General features: G+C 34.2%; 1 protein-coding gene across 6 annotated transcripts in view; it reads right to left on the reverse strand.

Moving 5' to 3' along the window:
- The window catches only part of Csmd3 (CUB and Sushi multiple domains 3), a 1,141,260-nt gene that overhangs the window by 258,481 nt on the left and 865,649 nt on the right, over positions 1-17,130 (reverse strand). For all 6 annotated transcript variants that reach the window (XM_087190703.1, XM_087190702.1, XM_087190706.1 and 3 more), the window contains 2 exons: positions 11,585-11,723; positions 3,540-3,727 (listed from right to left, as the gene is read on the reverse strand). In XM_087190703.1, coding sequence (XP_087046829.1) covers positions 3,540-3,727; positions 11,585-11,723 — 327 coding nt within the window. The remainder of the gene's footprint in view (positions 1-3,539; positions 3,728-11,584; positions 11,724-17,130) is intronic.

Raw genomic sequence — 17,130 nt, forward strand, 5'->3', positions numbered from 1 at the left:
ATTGTACTTTGGGATTATGTAACATTTCCTTTATTTTTAAAGAGGTTCACAGCTATGAGTTTCCCTTGAGTCTCAGAAGAATGCTATACTTTTGAAAAATGTTTGCTTTGGGGAATGGATTATTGACCTTCTGATTGTACTTGAAAGATGTCAGGCAGAATTATGAATTTGCTTTTTTTTAAGATTAAGTATGATTTAAGAAGATATTCTTGCATGTGAAGTTGTGATCATTAATTGTGATATATTAACTTCACTGCATATAAAAATGCCTAGAATGCTAGTAGAAAGCATGCCTTTAGGTGTGTCAGGGTCATAGAAGCATGGTCTAGGTTCTTTGTCTTGTCACTAGCCCCCTCTGCTGTGACACTGTCTCCCCCTCTGCTTCCTGGCCGCCATGACCTAAGCAGCTTTGCTCCTGTACTTCCTTCCCCCATGATGTCTCTTCCTTGGAGCTAGCCAATCATGTACTAAAACTGTGAGCAAATGAAACCTGTCCTCCTTTAAGTTCTGATTTTTGGTTATTGTTTAATAGCAACCAGAAAGCTTACCACTATACAAAAGCTGACCACTATACTTGTGTTGAAAATTTTTCACTCATGTATTTAAATGATTGCTTTTATTTAAATTACTTCAAAATATGCCAGAATACAACAAGAGCTAAAAATATTAGCTCTTTATTAACATTTCTCACAACCAAGTGCAATCATCATACTTATAATTTAAACATTAAGTGCATTCTTTTAAATGTCAATGATAAAAGGTTGCTGGCCTTCACTGCTTCTATTTGAAATAATATAGAAGTTCCTATCCAGAGCATTTAATAAGTTAAAACAAAGAGAAGTTTATACAGATTAAATAGAAACAGAAATATCTCTGCATAAACAATTCAAGAAATGTTTCAAAAAATCATCATCTTAAAGAAAGTGCTAATTAACTTTGTAAGATACTGAGGAATTTCAAAAGTTAACTGTGGCCTTACTCTTCACAATAACCAGGAAATCTGAAAATAAAGGCTTCACTTAATAATAATTAAAATAGAAGACATTTAAGATTAAAATGAGGAATCTTTTACAAAGGAAATTATAAATTACCATTAAAAGACATTAAGGGAAGTATGAGTAAACTGAGAGCCGTGCTGTATTAACAGATAGGAAGATCAAATGTCACATATCAATTTACCCACAAATCAATACAGTCCCAGTCAAATTCGGCAAGTAGAACAAGCTTAATTGTAAAATCTAAATGAAATTTTAAAATATTTATGGACATCCAAGACAAATTTGAAGAATATGATGGGTACTCAATTTCCTTAGATCCATGGCTTATCTTAAAGGTACAGTAATAATATTCATAAAGGTCTTGGCCTGGAGATAGGAAAATAGGCAGTGGAACTGAATAGAAAACTCAGAAATAGAGGAATTGAAGGGTTTCATCCCCTTTGACCTACTAATCCCATTCTTATTTAATGTCTTAAAAGAAAAGAAGACATGTAAAAAAATGCCCATCATGTCTCATTTGTAGTATTAAATATGTAGAACAACTTACATGTCTGTCAGTAGAAAAACTTTTAAGTTAACTAATACAATCATATGATAGAACATCATAAAAAGTTAATAATTTAAAGCTACCTATGTCTAATATTTATAAATTTCAAGAACAATGTAAGCAATTTTCAGAAGAATATATACTGTACATGTTAACACATAAAATTGTATTAATAGTACAAAGAATGTACACACAATCGAATACATTATGAATTTTCTATACAGCCAAGAAGCTGCCTCCTGGCTATGGTCAGCGGAGCACATCCCAGGTTGAGAGAACAGTGTGGTGCTCAAGCTCAGTGCTCCGTAAAACCACTGGCTACCTAACAGTCCCGATTTCTAAGTGCTCTGCAGCATCTTCTGGGTCAGAGACTCTAACACTTGTAGGCAATCTCAATAAGCATCTGGCACCTGAGTCCTCGTATCTCTGCCAACCAGTCTGTGTGTTCTCCCACTGACAAGCCCATTTTCTTACTATGCCTATGAGATGAGAGATTCAAAGAGGGCTCAAGGTCTGTACTGCAATAAAATCTACACTACATCCATGGCCAGCAGATATCCTGGCCCTGGCATACACTTCAAAGTCATGATGAAGGTTTTGGAGAACTCCATGTGTCTGGCTCTTGCTGACTTGTGAGTTTTCTTTTTCCTTGTAAAACCTTCCTTAACTAAGGCCATATGTTATTGTTGAACTTATCCTGACCTATTATGACAGCCCTAAAGAGAAAAACCCCTGCTCCCGTGGCAAATGTAAGAAGAGCTCAATTGTACATATAGCAAATGTGCACAATATTAGGGATTTTCAAATAGGGTGGTGGATACTTTGAAAGTCTTTTTTAATCCCACATAAGTTTTATTATTAAAAACAAAAGTAACAAATCTGAAAATATGTATTTTTATAACTCAGTTGGTAACCTGAAGTAAATTCTCAGTATATATGGGCTCAATTATCAAAAAAGTAAATTTGAAATTACAAAACTAAGATCTAAATCTGTTCCTATAAGCACTGATTATAAAATTTTACAATCGTATTTGTGAAATCTAAAGAAGTTCATCCTTTAGCGGTTGAGAGTAGAGTGGTGGTCACCAGAGGCTGGAAAGAGTAGTGGATGAGAAAAACAGAGGGACTGATCAATGTGTACTAAATGAGAGTTAGGGTTAAGAAGGTCTGGTGTGTTGCTGCATTGTAGGTGACAATAGATAATGATGTGGTACTATTAAAAAAAACTAAAGAAAAAGATTTTGAACATTTTCAACATAAGGAAATGATAAACATTTGAGTAGATAAATATAATTATCATTAATTATTACACAATATATACTTATACCAAAACCTTACATGGTACTCCACAAATATGTATGAGTCTTAAATTTTTATGTGATAGTTTTAAAATTTTTATATAAGTTTAAAACATCAAAATCTCTGAACTTGTGACAGCACAATTAAAAATATTCATAGGTCTTCTAATAATATAATTTATTTAAATACTTGCAGAAACATTCAGAAACACAATGTTCACTGTGTCTTGCTCACCCTATTCTGAATAGTGACACAATTAAATATTTGGAAATATTTTCTGAAATATATCTATCTATACTATACATTTTTCTCCTTGTTGAAAATGGTGCCTGAATAAAGTATTTAAGAGGAACTTCAGTTTCAAAAATGAAATTTTTTGTTTCTTTTTGTTGTGTGGCCTTCGCCAACTACAGCAGTATGCTAATTGCTAATTTGTTTGCCTGATACATTTCCTTTGGTAGTAATTAGGGAAATGCTAATTTCCTCTTCACTGATAGTAAAAGTCTGCAGAGTGAGCTCTTTTATGAAGTGAAATGTACAAACTCTGTATTAAAATGAACATATAAGAAAAATGCCTGTAACACATGCTGACAATGGCCACCACAAAATCTTCCTCCTTATAAAATACCCACAGTTTAAATCATGAAACATCCACAGTTTAAATCACGTTGGTGCAGTTGAATGCTTGTGTTTACCTTTGTATTCTAAATGAAATCCGGTGTAACTAACAGATCCATCACTCCGGAAAGCCAGATGCATGGTATTTGAGCTGCTTTCTATTCTCTCTGGTAACTTGCTGTCTTGAAAACTTCCAATGAGCTGACTATTACTGTCTGGTCCATCATATATATAGAGGAAGTCATAGTTTGGTTCTATGCTGAAACTAAATTAAAAGATAGGAGACAGGGAAAAAGTAATATGATTATTATTATTATTATTATTATTACTAGGGTATTAACCACAATAGTCATATAATTATGTATCTAGTGCTTAAAAGGAACAACAGAACTTGTCAACAATAACCTAACAAAAAGTTTGTCTGATTATGAATATCAAACAAACAGTGGAAAAAGAAAGCAAAATTCTGATATTTTCAAAAATTTCTACATTGACAGAGTATCCAGAAGGGATACAAGAAAGAGTAAGGCAGAGTTTAGCAAATTTGGAATCAGAAATTAAAGTCTTACTTCTGCCTCTATTAGTTATATATCCTTATATGTGTTATTTCACATAATTAAAGTGGAGGAAATTTGTTTTTAAATTGCTAAGTGAAGGATTGTACATTGTATTCTTTTTCCTGAAAGAAAATATTTTTTTTTGGAAACCTAATGTAGGAGAAATCACACTAATACACTGTAAAAATTAGATAATGCTGCAAAAATGACCTTTTAGTATATAAATAATTCAAACCAATATTTTAAATATTACAAGGTTTTCATAATAAACTTGCTTCAGGCTTCAAAAGTATAAGAATTATTTCATAATAATCATGCTATTCAGAGCACAGAGGAGGAGGTTTCCAGGCCAATGTACCACCTCTCCCAGCACAGAGGAGGAGGTTTCTGGGCCAACATACCACTGCTCCAAGCACCAAAGAGGTAAGCCAGGTGGGCTCCAGCAGCACGCACCCCCATTGAAATGAGAAGACATGTAACCAAGCCTCAGAACCAGACTTCGAGATCACATAAGCAACCACAAAGGGAAAGAAGATGGAACACTCTGATACTAAAACACCTGGACTCCCTGAACTGGCAACAAAAGAGGATCTGGAAAAAATGAAATCAGAAATAATTTCTCAGTTAAAAGCAGAGATTGTACCCATAGTGTAAGACATGATAAATAAATCTAGAGAGGACCTGAGGAACATGATGGAATCCCAACATAGGCAACAAATTGAATCCATAAAATGGATGCAAACAGATTTCCAGGAGATTAAAAAATCCATTTAAAGTCTACACAGCAGAATGAGCCAATGTGAGGGCAGAATTTCAGATACAGAAGATAAGACTGCAATTAGTGGTCAGGAAAAGAAAAATTGCTTTAAAATTGTAAGGGACAATGAGATATCAATCCAGTAACTGCTAGATGACTCAAAAAAGAATAACATAAGACTGACTGGAGTTAATGAAGAAACAGGAGAGAGTGCAGATGACATAAAAAAAACTGTTCACAGAAGTAATGGCGGAAAACTTCCCAAGCAGGGGAAAAGAGCTTGACATACAGATAAGTGAGGTATATAGGATTGCAACTAGCCATGATTAAAAAAAATTCTGCCTATGGGCATGTAATAGTTAAGACTCCGGAAACCCAACAGAAGAACAAAATTCTATTAGCAGTTAGAGAAAAGAAACAAACCACATACAAGGGAAAGCCCATCAGAATCACAGCAGACTTCTTAACACAAACCCTCAAGGCAAGAAGAACGTGGAGAGATGTATTTCAAGCTCTAAAGGAAAACAAGCTCCAACCAAGATAGATGTACCCTACAAAACTATCTTTCAAAATTGATGGAGAAATAAGATACTTTCATGACAAAGAGCACCTTAGGAACTTCATGAATACCAAAACAGGACTCCAAAAATTTTAAAGAATATCCAAGGAAAAGAAAATGGGGATCACAACCTCAGGATCCCCAGAAGAATGAATGCAACAGGCAAGATAAGACATTAAATGCAAAGGGGGAGAATCCAACAAAAAGAAAAAGTCATGACAATGATAAGTCAATTTTTATTACTTATAACTATCAATGTTAATGGTCTCAACTCACCAATCAAAAGAAACAGACTGGCAGAATGGGTCAAAAAGCAAGATCCAACATTATGCTGCATACAAGAAACACACTTAATTAAAAAAGAAACTTATAGACTAAAAGTTAAAGGTTGGAAAACAATACTCCATGTGACAGGAACCCAACAAAAAGCAGGAGTACCTGTCCTCTTTGCAGATCAAGTGAATTTCAAACCAACACTGATTAAGAGAGACAAAGAAGGACACTATATCTTTGTAAAGGGATCAGTCCAAGAGGAAGAGATGACAATCATAAATATCTATAAACCAAACACTAGTACACCCCACTATATAAAACAAATACTAGTGGACATGAAAAAATCACAAGCACAAAGCTCATAAAAGGGAGGAAATTATAAAGATCAGGGTAGAAATAAATGCAATGGAGACTAAGAGAATGATACAAAAAATCAACGAAGCCAAGAGTTGGTTCTTCAAAAGAATAAACAAAATTGACAAACCCTTAGCCAACCTCAACAAAAAAAGGAAAGAAAAGGCCCAAATCCATGCAATTAGCCAGGAAAAGGGTGAAATTGCCGTGGACCCAGCAGAAATCCAGAGGATCATCAATACCTACTTTGAGAACCTATACGCCAATAAGACAGAAAACACAGAAGAAATGGGCAGATTCCTAGATATGTATGAATTAGCAAAATTGAATGAAGAAGACCCAAAATTTCTAAAAAACCCAATGTCAATCAATGAAATTGAAAATGTAATTAAAACTTACTAACTAAGAAAAGGCCAGGTCCTGATGGCTTCACTGGTGAATTCCACAGGATGTTAAGAGAGGAACTACTGCCATTACTGTTTAAATTCTTCAATGAAATTGAAAAGGAACCAATATTCCCGAATTCATTTCTGGTAGCAAGCATCACCTTGATCCCCAAAGCAGAGAAATACCCAACCAAAAAAGAGAACTATAGGTCAATCTCACTTATGAACATAGATGCAAAAATCCTTAATAAGATACTGGCAAATAGAATGCAGAAGACTGTCAAGAAGATCATATACCCTGACCATGTGTGAGTCATCCCAGGGATGCAAGGATGGTTCAACATGCGCAAATCAATAAATGTAACATACTGTATCAATAGAGCCAAGGACAAAAACCATATGATCATCTCAAGAGATGCAGAAAATTGACAAAATCCACCATGCATTTATGACAAAAACCCTACAAACATTTGGAGTAAACAGTCTCTACCTCAATCTGATAAAAGCCATCTATGAAAAACCAATAGCCAATAACATACTATATTGTCAAAAGCTGAAATCATTCACACTAAAATCAGGAAAAAGACAAGAATGTCCACTATCCTCACTCCTGTTCAATATAGTTTTGAAAACATTAGCCACAGCAATTAGACAAGAGAAAGAGCTAAAAGGAATACAGATAGGAAACTAAGAAGTCAAATTGACATTATTTGCAGATGACATGATACTCTATATAGAAGACCACAAGAATTCTTCTAGACTTAAATCTTCTAGACTTAATAACCAAATTCAGTGATGTAGCTGAATACAAGGTCAACACACAAAAATCTATAGTTTTTCTGTACGTGAACCACAGACTCACTGAGAAAGAAGTAGGGGAAACAACTCCTTTCTCAATAGCATCCCAAAACTGAAATACATAGGAATCAACCTAACAAAAGAAATCAAAGACCTCTTCTCTGAAAACTATAGCACTCTGAAAAGAGAGATTGAAGATGATATCAGAAAATGGACAGACATCCCCTGTTCCTGGGTAGGAAGGATCAACATAGTGAAAATGACCATACTTCCAAAACTGCTATATAGATTCAATGCAATCCCAATTGATATACCAGCAGCATACTTCACGGCCCTTGAAAAAACAATCTGAAAATTTATTTGGAACAAGAAGAGACCCAGAATAGCAAAAGCAATTCTATGCCAGAGAGACATTGGAGCGGGTATCACAATCCCCAACTTGAAATTAAACAAAGCAACTCTGATAAAAACAGCATGGTACTGGCAAAGAAACAGACCTGGGGACCAGTGGAACAGATTAGAAGATGCAGAAACAACTCCAGACACACTCAGCCACCTCATCTTTGACAAAAGAGCCAAACACCCTCACTGGAGAAAAGATAGCCTCTTTAATAAATGATGCTCCAAAAATTGGGTTTCAACTTGCCAAAGATTAAAACTAGACCCATACCTATCACCATGCACTAAACTAAGATCAAAGTGGATCAAAGATCTAAATATTAAGACAGAAACACTAAACTTACTGGAAGATAAGTTAGGTAGAACTCTTGAAGACATTGGCATAGGAAAAGATTTTATGAACAAAACCTCAGTAGCATGGGAACTATCACAAAGAATTAACAATTGGGATCTCATCTTATTAAAAAGCATCTACACTGCAAGAGAAACCACCAACAGAGCTAAGAGACAACCTACAGTGTGAGAAAAAAATTTTAGCAGCTGTACCTTAGACAAAGGACTGCTATCTAGAATATATAAAGAACTGTAAAAAATCAGACCCCCAAATTAAAAGACCCACTTCAAAAATGGGCATGTGAAATGAACAGACATTTCTCAAACAAAGAAGTAGAAATAGCAAATAAACATATGAAAAAATGTTTAACATCGCTGGTCATTGGAGAGATACAAATGAAAACAACACTGAGATTCCACCTCACCCCAGAAAGAATGGCTGCTATCATGAAATCATCCAATAACAAATGCTGGCAGGGCTGTGGGGAAAGAGGAACACAGCTCCACTGCTGGTGGGAGTATAGACTGGTACAACCACTGTGGAAATCAGTATGGAGATACCTCAAACAACTAGGACTGGAAGTCCCATTTGACCCAGCTATTCCCCTCCTGGGTATCTTCCCCAAAGAATTCAAAGAATCATACCACAGTGATATTTGTGCACCCATGTTCACAGCAGCACAGTTTATAATAGCCAAATCTTGGAAACAGCCCAAATGCCCATCAACTGGAGACTGGATAAAGAAAATGTGGGGGTTTTTTTTGGATAAAATGGAGTACTGCTCAGCCATTAAAAATGAGAAATTAGAGACATTTATAGCTAAATGGATGTACATTGAGGTGATACTAAGTGAAATAAATAAGACACATATGTAAATGCCAAATAGTTTCTCTAGTGTGAGAAACTGAAAGTGTGAATAAGGACTAAAAGTTCTAATATATAATGTGAAATAGGAAGAAAAAGGGCAAAGGGGAAGGGAAAGTGGGAGGGGTACAGGAAAGGAAAGAAGGGAATGAAATTATTATAAGAAAATGAAAAAATGGAAACAAAGTCTTTGTAAATAGGGAGACATGGAGGGGTTGAAGGGAGGGGAGGTGAATGGGGAAAAATAAGAACCAAGACAGATTATGTAAAGATGCAAATTTTCAATGATGAATGTCACTATATTGTATACCTTAAATGTCCCAATAAAATAAAATTCAAAAAAAATCATGATTTTCAAATATTTAAAAGCTAGGAGGCGGGCACTGAATTGGTCTGTATATAATCTAACTTAGCGTAAGAGAGAAACATAGTGAAAAGAAGAGGATTCATTTTGAGTTATTAAGAAAAGTCAACCAGTTCATGATACAAAATGAAACTAGTAAAGCTTGCCATTGTTAAAGATCCATCACCAAAAAAACTGTTTTGTCCTTTTATCATCTTTGTTTCTAAACAAGAGTTTTATTAGGTGAAAGGTATTTCCAAATCTACAGCACAGATGGATTGAGTTTCTGCCACTGTCCTCATCTTTCATGTGTGCCTAGACAAGAAAGGTTCATAGCACTACACCGTGCACTTGTGTAAATGGTAATGGGGAAAGACTGGGATGGTATAGGTATTACTGAGCTTTTCATATATAAGGGCTCCTAGAGCATGGGAAAATTTGAGAAACATCACATTATTTTAGTTCATTTTAATTATTTCAGTAACTTCCCAAGTCCAATTAATTTATCTTAAAAGCTTTCAGGAATTTTAGTATCTGCTGATATCATACAGCAGAAATCAGAAGAGTAAATCTAATTTCACTACTTATTACCCTTGTTCTGAGACAAAACTACCTTCTGAACTTTTAAAATTAAGATTTCATGGTGATTACAATGTCCTTGCCTACTTCACATTTGTGAAAATCAATACAAATAAGTATTTTGTAAATGATAAACTAGTATTATGCTTGAAAACCTAAAAGCCTATTTAACAATAGAATGCAGGAAATTTATTTTTAATTTCTAATTTATCTTTAAATATACTTTTTAAAAATATATACTTAAACATTAATTTATCACTTGTTTGCTGATAAAAATAAAACAAAAAAATCTTTTCATAGGATATTTTGGAATCTTAATAGTAATGATTATTTTTCCACAAAACTGGAAGAATGGTACTTTAAATAACACATTATGTTTTTCAAGGGGTTTTCAGAAGTACTGACTTGGTCTTGCCAGTTACTAATCTGTAGTGCCATGTAAGGATTATGATTTACCAGCGAGTATACCAAAACCTTAAAAAGTCATCTCTCTAAGGTCACATAATCAGTGACAGAGATAGAAATCAAATTTGTGTCAAACACTTCATGTAATGCAGTCTTCTACCTCCAAGTTAATTTCTACCTCTAGTTAAGTACAACTATTTTGTAAGTAAGCTAAATTCTGGGTCGAACATCTTGATATTTCAGTGCCTATACTGTCATCTCATCAACTCTAAAAATTGGGATAATATAGTATTTTCCTCCCAATATTATTGTTGTTGCTCTGGTATTATAAGTTAGCAATGTATCACTTCAAACTGTAAAAATAAAAATTCCATATGATTACCCTTTTGCTAAATTTTCATGAGTCTGAATTACCTTTACTTTTTCTTTTTTAAAATCTAACTTCAGTACATTTGAAAGTCTTTTATCGTGTAAGCTTTATATTTTACATAAATACCAAGCAGATTGAATGCATTGGAGACAAGAAAGAAGAGTTGTTACTTAGCGTCAACCTACTGATTACATCAATCTTTGTGAAAATTTGGAAACAAAAATAATTAGGAAATATTTTGGTTATTATTTAGCATTGAAATCATTTTTTTTCTCTTTTTCCTGGAGTTCAAATTCACGGCTTTCCACATGCTAAGCAAGTGCTACCACTGAGATAAATCACTAGAAATCTTAAGGAAAAGATGTCCCACTGTATCACAGAACTCTTAGCTTCATATGAAGAAACAGAGATTCTTTCAAATAAACAATTTACCTGTGGTACCAGCAGTGACAGTGCCGAGCTAGAACACTGACTCACCGGCTTTCTTTCCCACACAAGCTGCTTTTTAAAAATTATTATTACTGCAGTCCTAAGCTTTACCCTGCTAAACAACAAATGTAAACTTTGGAACACTCTCATGTAAAGTTCTATTGTGGGACCAGTTCTGCTCATAAATCATACAAAAATGACCGATTAACTTGTACACCATCAGCTTGAATTAATGAGACTGCCAGAAAGGAAAGTGACTAGGAGTATGTCTTCTGAGCCCAGAGGGGGAGCTACACATGAGTTTCTAAATGCTCCAAAAGCCTTCTGAGTGGTGAAAATACAGGAGGAAAAAGTATTGATGTGCTGACCTTTTAATCTTCAGGTTTAGGAAAAATTGAAATTTTGGAAACAGCGATAGTAAGCATGGAGGCGGGGCGGGGGGAGGTTATAGAGATCAAACTATGAGAAAGCCAAAAGCCCACCTGAACTTAACATGCTTCTCTGGCACAGAAAAGGGATGGAGATCCTCACCTATTGCCCTTCAGAATGGTTACATTACTATTCAAGGCTTTGCATATTGTCAATTGTAATAGTATTGTGATTATTAAAATATAATAAAAATGTCACATACAGAAATAAAAATTTGCCTAGGACAAATACAGAAACAAATAACCAGAATTTTTTTTTTTTTAATGTGGGATGTGTAAGAACGCACCTGATAAATGCCAGGGAGATGACGTAGTCGGTGTTGACGGCGATGGTCCAATCGCAGTCCCTGCTATGCGGGTACGGATGAGGGAAATTTGGTGAAAGAATAAAGCCTGAAGATCCCGTTAGATTGCCTCCACAGGGTGCTTTAATTTAAAGAGATCAATAAAGAGATCTTAAGAGATCAGTACAATTCGTTAGCAATCAATATATTTGTGAAAACATTTCTCTAGGAAGGTTCATGAGATACTGCACAAACCTGACTTCTCTAGCACCAAATGATGAAATACTGCAATGTCTTCCCAGGAAGATCATTAACATACTGAACACATAGCACATACATGGATCTACCGAATTTAGCTGTTTTTCTAGTTTCCAAAAACAACAAAAAATTTATATATAAATCTTCTCCCTTTTTATTGCTATTTTTTTCATGTGAGAGAAAAACATTGAGAAGAATGATAAAAATGGTTTCCCATGGAGTCTGAAGGTTACTGGACGAAATTAGAAAGAAAATAAAGAAAAACAAAACCCCTAATAAATGGAACAATAATCTCAGAACGTTTGGCTCATTTTCATACCTTCCCTGGTACCTTTTGTGGATTTATGGAGGAAGAAGCTGTGATAATAATTAATGAGAAAAGATAGTTATCTGAGAACGTGGAGTACTTTACAACATTCTTATGTTGAATATAATTATAGTATATTCCTAAAATTAGTTGTCTAACAATGAAAACAGGCAGTTACTAATTATTATTGCAATCCTAAACAAAAATTCCTGTAATTCTTCAGTGGAAACGTTAAAACGTTGTCAGTGAAATTCAGAAAATACATTTTTTAAGGAATTATTTTTGCACTATGTTAAATACAGTTATGTTTAGAAAATACTATGATACAGAGAGGTGGCATCTTAAATATAGGGAAATAAGGATATCCCTGGTGGCAAGAAGAGTAGCGAATACACATGTGCACACACTCGCACACACACACACACTCTCTCTCACACATACACACTGTCTCACACACTTCTGGTTTTGGTCCCTTCCTCCTGCATTCTCTTCTCAGTCACTGATATCTCCCTCAATCTGCTTTTCTTCAAAGCTAACAATTGTTAGTTCCACCTTAAATAACTGTTATAAAGGAGACAAATATAATGGAGACATTTTCATTTGCTTTTTGCTTTCTTTTTGAATGCATAGTCATTCTTACCTGCTAACCTCTACCTAAAATTCACTATCCTACTTTCTGGAATTTAACTTCTAGTTTTCTTCAAGAGAATTTGCACATACCTCATTTTCATTGTCAAGCCCTTCTTTCACTTCACCTTATAATTTCTGCATTCTCCTGAGTTCTTTATTTAGTCCTCGCAGTACTTATTCTGTTAGCTTTTTCCTTGTTGACCATCTCAAAATTTATGACTTCACCTTTCATTCTTTTATACACAGATGACTCCTTTTACTATCTTGTCCTGCAGATATCTCTGAAGAATGCTAATCCATAAGCCCAAAAGTGCTCTGTTGTCTGTTGGTACATCATATACAGATCATCCAGAATGCTCATGTCTCAATTTGAATTTGCTTCTCTTCCTATGTTCCTATATTGTTTGATTAACATTATCACCTTCCTGTGTCCCAAGCTGGGGAATCCAAGATTCTTCCCTTTTCTTCACTGCATTCTTGTACCAATGTGGCAAGAAGTCCGGCCAACACTCTACCTCATAGATATTTTTTTCAATTTGTCCTTTCCTTGCCTTCTACCATATTTCATGACCTAATTGACTCTTCTTCCTCTGTAGGATTATTACAATGTCTTCCTATAATGAAATCTACTTTCTGACAATCTGCCGTCCAGTGAAAACACCTAATCATGCTATTCCTGTGCACAAAGTTCTGTGCTTACTTACATTTTAGGCTGGATTGCCTAAAAGATGAATGCCTCAACTTTAGTGCAGCTTTTGTGAGCTGACTGGTGTTACCTTTCCCTTCTCCTCACCATCGCTTTACACAAATACAATACATTGAAATACTTTCAAAGGGCTTATAGTTCCTAGCACTTGTATGACTTTTTTCATGCAATTGTTTTTTTATCCCTTCTGTATGTGCACAACTTTGCTAATGTTTTAAGTTTCAGGAAGATTTTCTGGAAAAGCCCAACTTAGGCTAAGCTTAATTTCTCTTCAACCTGTCCTGCTATCCATAGTGACCTCTGCCTATTTTTATTTCCCTTGCCTTATTTCAATGCAATATTGCATTCAAGTGTCAGCATTCACTGCTAATATATATGCTAAAGACTTATTTACATGTTATTCATGAATAGAATTCACCAATGCTACATACAGTATTTCTCCCAAAGTAAGTCCTTACTAGAAAATAAGCCCTAGCATGATTTTTCATGATACTTGTAATATAAGCCCTACACTAAAAATAAGCCTCAGTCTAGATCACCAACCAGATGGACTTATTTAGTATGTCTATTGCAACACACGATGGATGTATTGAAGTATAAAATAGTAATATTAATATATAATTAAATATAAATAAATACTATTATTGACATTAATTCTTAAAATATATAATATAAATGATAATTAAATATTTGTAAATACCAAGTGAGCACCTTTGGACTAGAGGTAATTGCCTATGTGAACAGATGAACTAGAGATTTATTGCCAAATGAACAATCAGAGTACAGACACACATGAATAATGTGTGCTTGATAATGAATAGATGTGGTGGTGTCTAATGTGAATTTTCATAATTCAATGCATTGTGAGATATAATGGACATATGTAATGCACTCAGGTGAAATAAACATTTTCTGAATTTTGATGCCTGCAAGTTTTCATTGTTTGTGTGTGGATCATTATTCTTAACTATCATCACTTTTGTTGCTACTCCTGTCTTGAAGCCCAGCGTGCAAGAGGTTGTGGAAAGAGGGTGAAGAATTCATGGGATAAACTCACTGATAGCTGTGTTGCCAATGCACTATGAGCAGGCTATATGGACAAGAAATGCTAGTTTCAATAGATCTGTAATACTGGACATGAGATTGGAGCCAACAGTTTACAGGAGATGGAGTTGCAAGAAATTTAGGCTGGAATTCGGGGTTTGGAGAGTTATGATGATGTTTTAGAAGAAGATGATATTACTGTGTTTGGATGAATGTATAATTAATGTAACTTAATTAATGTATAATGAATAAATGAATACATTTATGTTGTGGTACCCAAAGAAATGTAGATTGCTAGTTCTCTATATTGATTATAAAAGAGTGAAGATGGATAAACATGCAATTTAATTTGAAGCTACATGTTCACACAAATTACAATTTAGTTTGCTTTTGGTGTTTGAAAAATCATATGGGAATAGGAAAATGCATGCAAATATGAATAATGACACTTATATGTATGTACATATTACACTTAAAAGAGTAGAATGATGGCAAAATATTTCACATGATTTTTTTCAGGTGCTAAACTGATAGAATTATGTGTAATTTGGGAGATAATGGGGGAAGAATTTTGTTTCATTTCTTATTTTCTAGTAGCAACATTTGTCTTTTTATTGTTAGAAATTTATATAGATATTCATATACATATACAAATATGTCTTTATCCTTTATCACTTAAAATATTGGAAAATTCATCATATGTATTTTGTGTCTTATTAGATACTGTACAAGACTATACTTTTATTTGGGCATAAGATTCCTTAAAATTCTTTTTACTTTATTATTTAAATTATTTAGGAAGATTTTCCAAATATATCTACAAAATCCAATAACAGCTAGAAGTGTTATTTTACATGTGTAAATCCTAAACAACCAGTGAATAAATATACTCAACTTTAGCGTTTAGAGATGTATTTTTACTTTTATGCATCTAATCATCAAGCATTGAAAATAAAGGTCAAAGAAGTCTATGAATTAAATGTTCAGTTAGTTTTCATGGAATTTTAACATGAATGATTTGTTGTGAGTATAGTTACTTGTGAGGCAGTTATAGGGACAGCAACTATTGATAAATGTTTTACAATCTTCTTAATTTTTTCCCCAATTCAATTTCATTTGTGTCCTGTATTTCTCAGTCACCCGCACACACTAATGCCTGTGTTATTTACCTTCATATCGAGTGCTGCTGCTTTCCCTCCGGCAATGTCAGAGTAATCTTCGCACTGCCAATTTAGCTGGAATGAATCCTATTAGCTCTCTAAAGATGACGCGCTTCTGTGTGGGACTCTCTTATCAGACTACTTGTACATGCAAGTAAAATGCTTTATGCTCTAGGGTCTGAGACACAGACTTACAGAGTTTCTAAAACGTTCAGGGTTTAATCTTTGGCATAGTATTTCCAATCATGGAGTTCTTTCTTATCAGTTTCAGAGGTCAAGCTTTTTGCAGGCTTAGCAATTTTTCACACTTTTTTAAAGGTTATTTTCCTCGCCAGAGAAGCTCTAATGTATATCTTTTCCTCAAGCTATCTTTTCCTACCAAAAAAATAATACACAGCAGCATAATCCATACAGAAACTTTCCACAACCTGCTCCACTTAAGTAAGATTTAGTGCTCAGCTTTTTTTCCCCCCATAGAATTAGGCCTTGCTAGCTAAAGCGTATTGTTGTCTATAAATGGAATTTTATAACTGCCGATCTCAGGACTCTTCCAACTTTTGCACTTTGGATTTTAGTTGTTTCTATAATTTCGGTACAAAGCTGTTTAAGCAACATTCAGGTCTAAGAATCACAATAAAGCAGTAATGTCTGTAGCAGTTCTGTGATAGTTTATCATTTCCTCTTTACAGAAAGATTCTCCTTATGAGAAATGCAGTCAAATTTCAATTAATTAGAAAGTAGAGTTTAAATGGAGTTTTTTAGGTTAACTGAATTGTAGATAAACATGAAAATTTTGAAACAAGCATGAATTTCCTTCTAGCCTCTTTTTCTTTGTAAAAGTTTCTAATTCTCCTTGCTTTTATGAGGACAGTTGTGGTAAGTGTGAATTAGTTGAATGCTGTAAGAAATATTATGAAATATAGAACCTTCTCTGAAATTGCTTGCAGTATAGTAAAAGGGAGAATATGTAAATAAACAAAATTTTCAGTAGAGAAAACATAATTTGGTCAAAATATATTCTGACTTTAAGTTGAAACCAACACTAAAACACCTAAACACAAAGGTTTATGACTAAGCTAATTTAATTATATAGTAGATTTTCTCACTGCTTTTATCCCCAAAGTGGTATATTCCTCTCTTTCTCAGAGCTGATGAGGAAATAATTTGTATCTTAATTTTGATATTCTTTTACTATGCATGAATTAAATAGAAAACTAAAGTTTTGAAACTCTACCACAGTTTCTAGAAAAATTGATAACACTAAATAAATTTTCTCCCTTAGAAGAAATAACCGTTATAGAGGTAAGATCAAAATGAGTCATTTTATTTGTTTGTTTGTTTGTTTTTGGTACCAGGGATCGAACTCCAGTTCTTCCGCTTGCGAGGTAGGCTGTGCAAGAACTAAGCTAAATCCCTGGCCCAAAATGAGTCATTTTAATTGGGA

Source organism: Heterocephalus glaber, unplaced genomic scaffold (assembly GCF_053883595.1).
Source record: "Heterocephalus glaber isolate CG9 unplaced genomic scaffold, H.glaber_assembly_v1.0 deba00001555, whole genome shotgun sequence".
NCBI classification, from domain to species: domain Eukaryota; kingdom Metazoa; phylum Chordata; class Mammalia; order Rodentia; family Bathyergidae; genus Heterocephalus; species Heterocephalus glaber.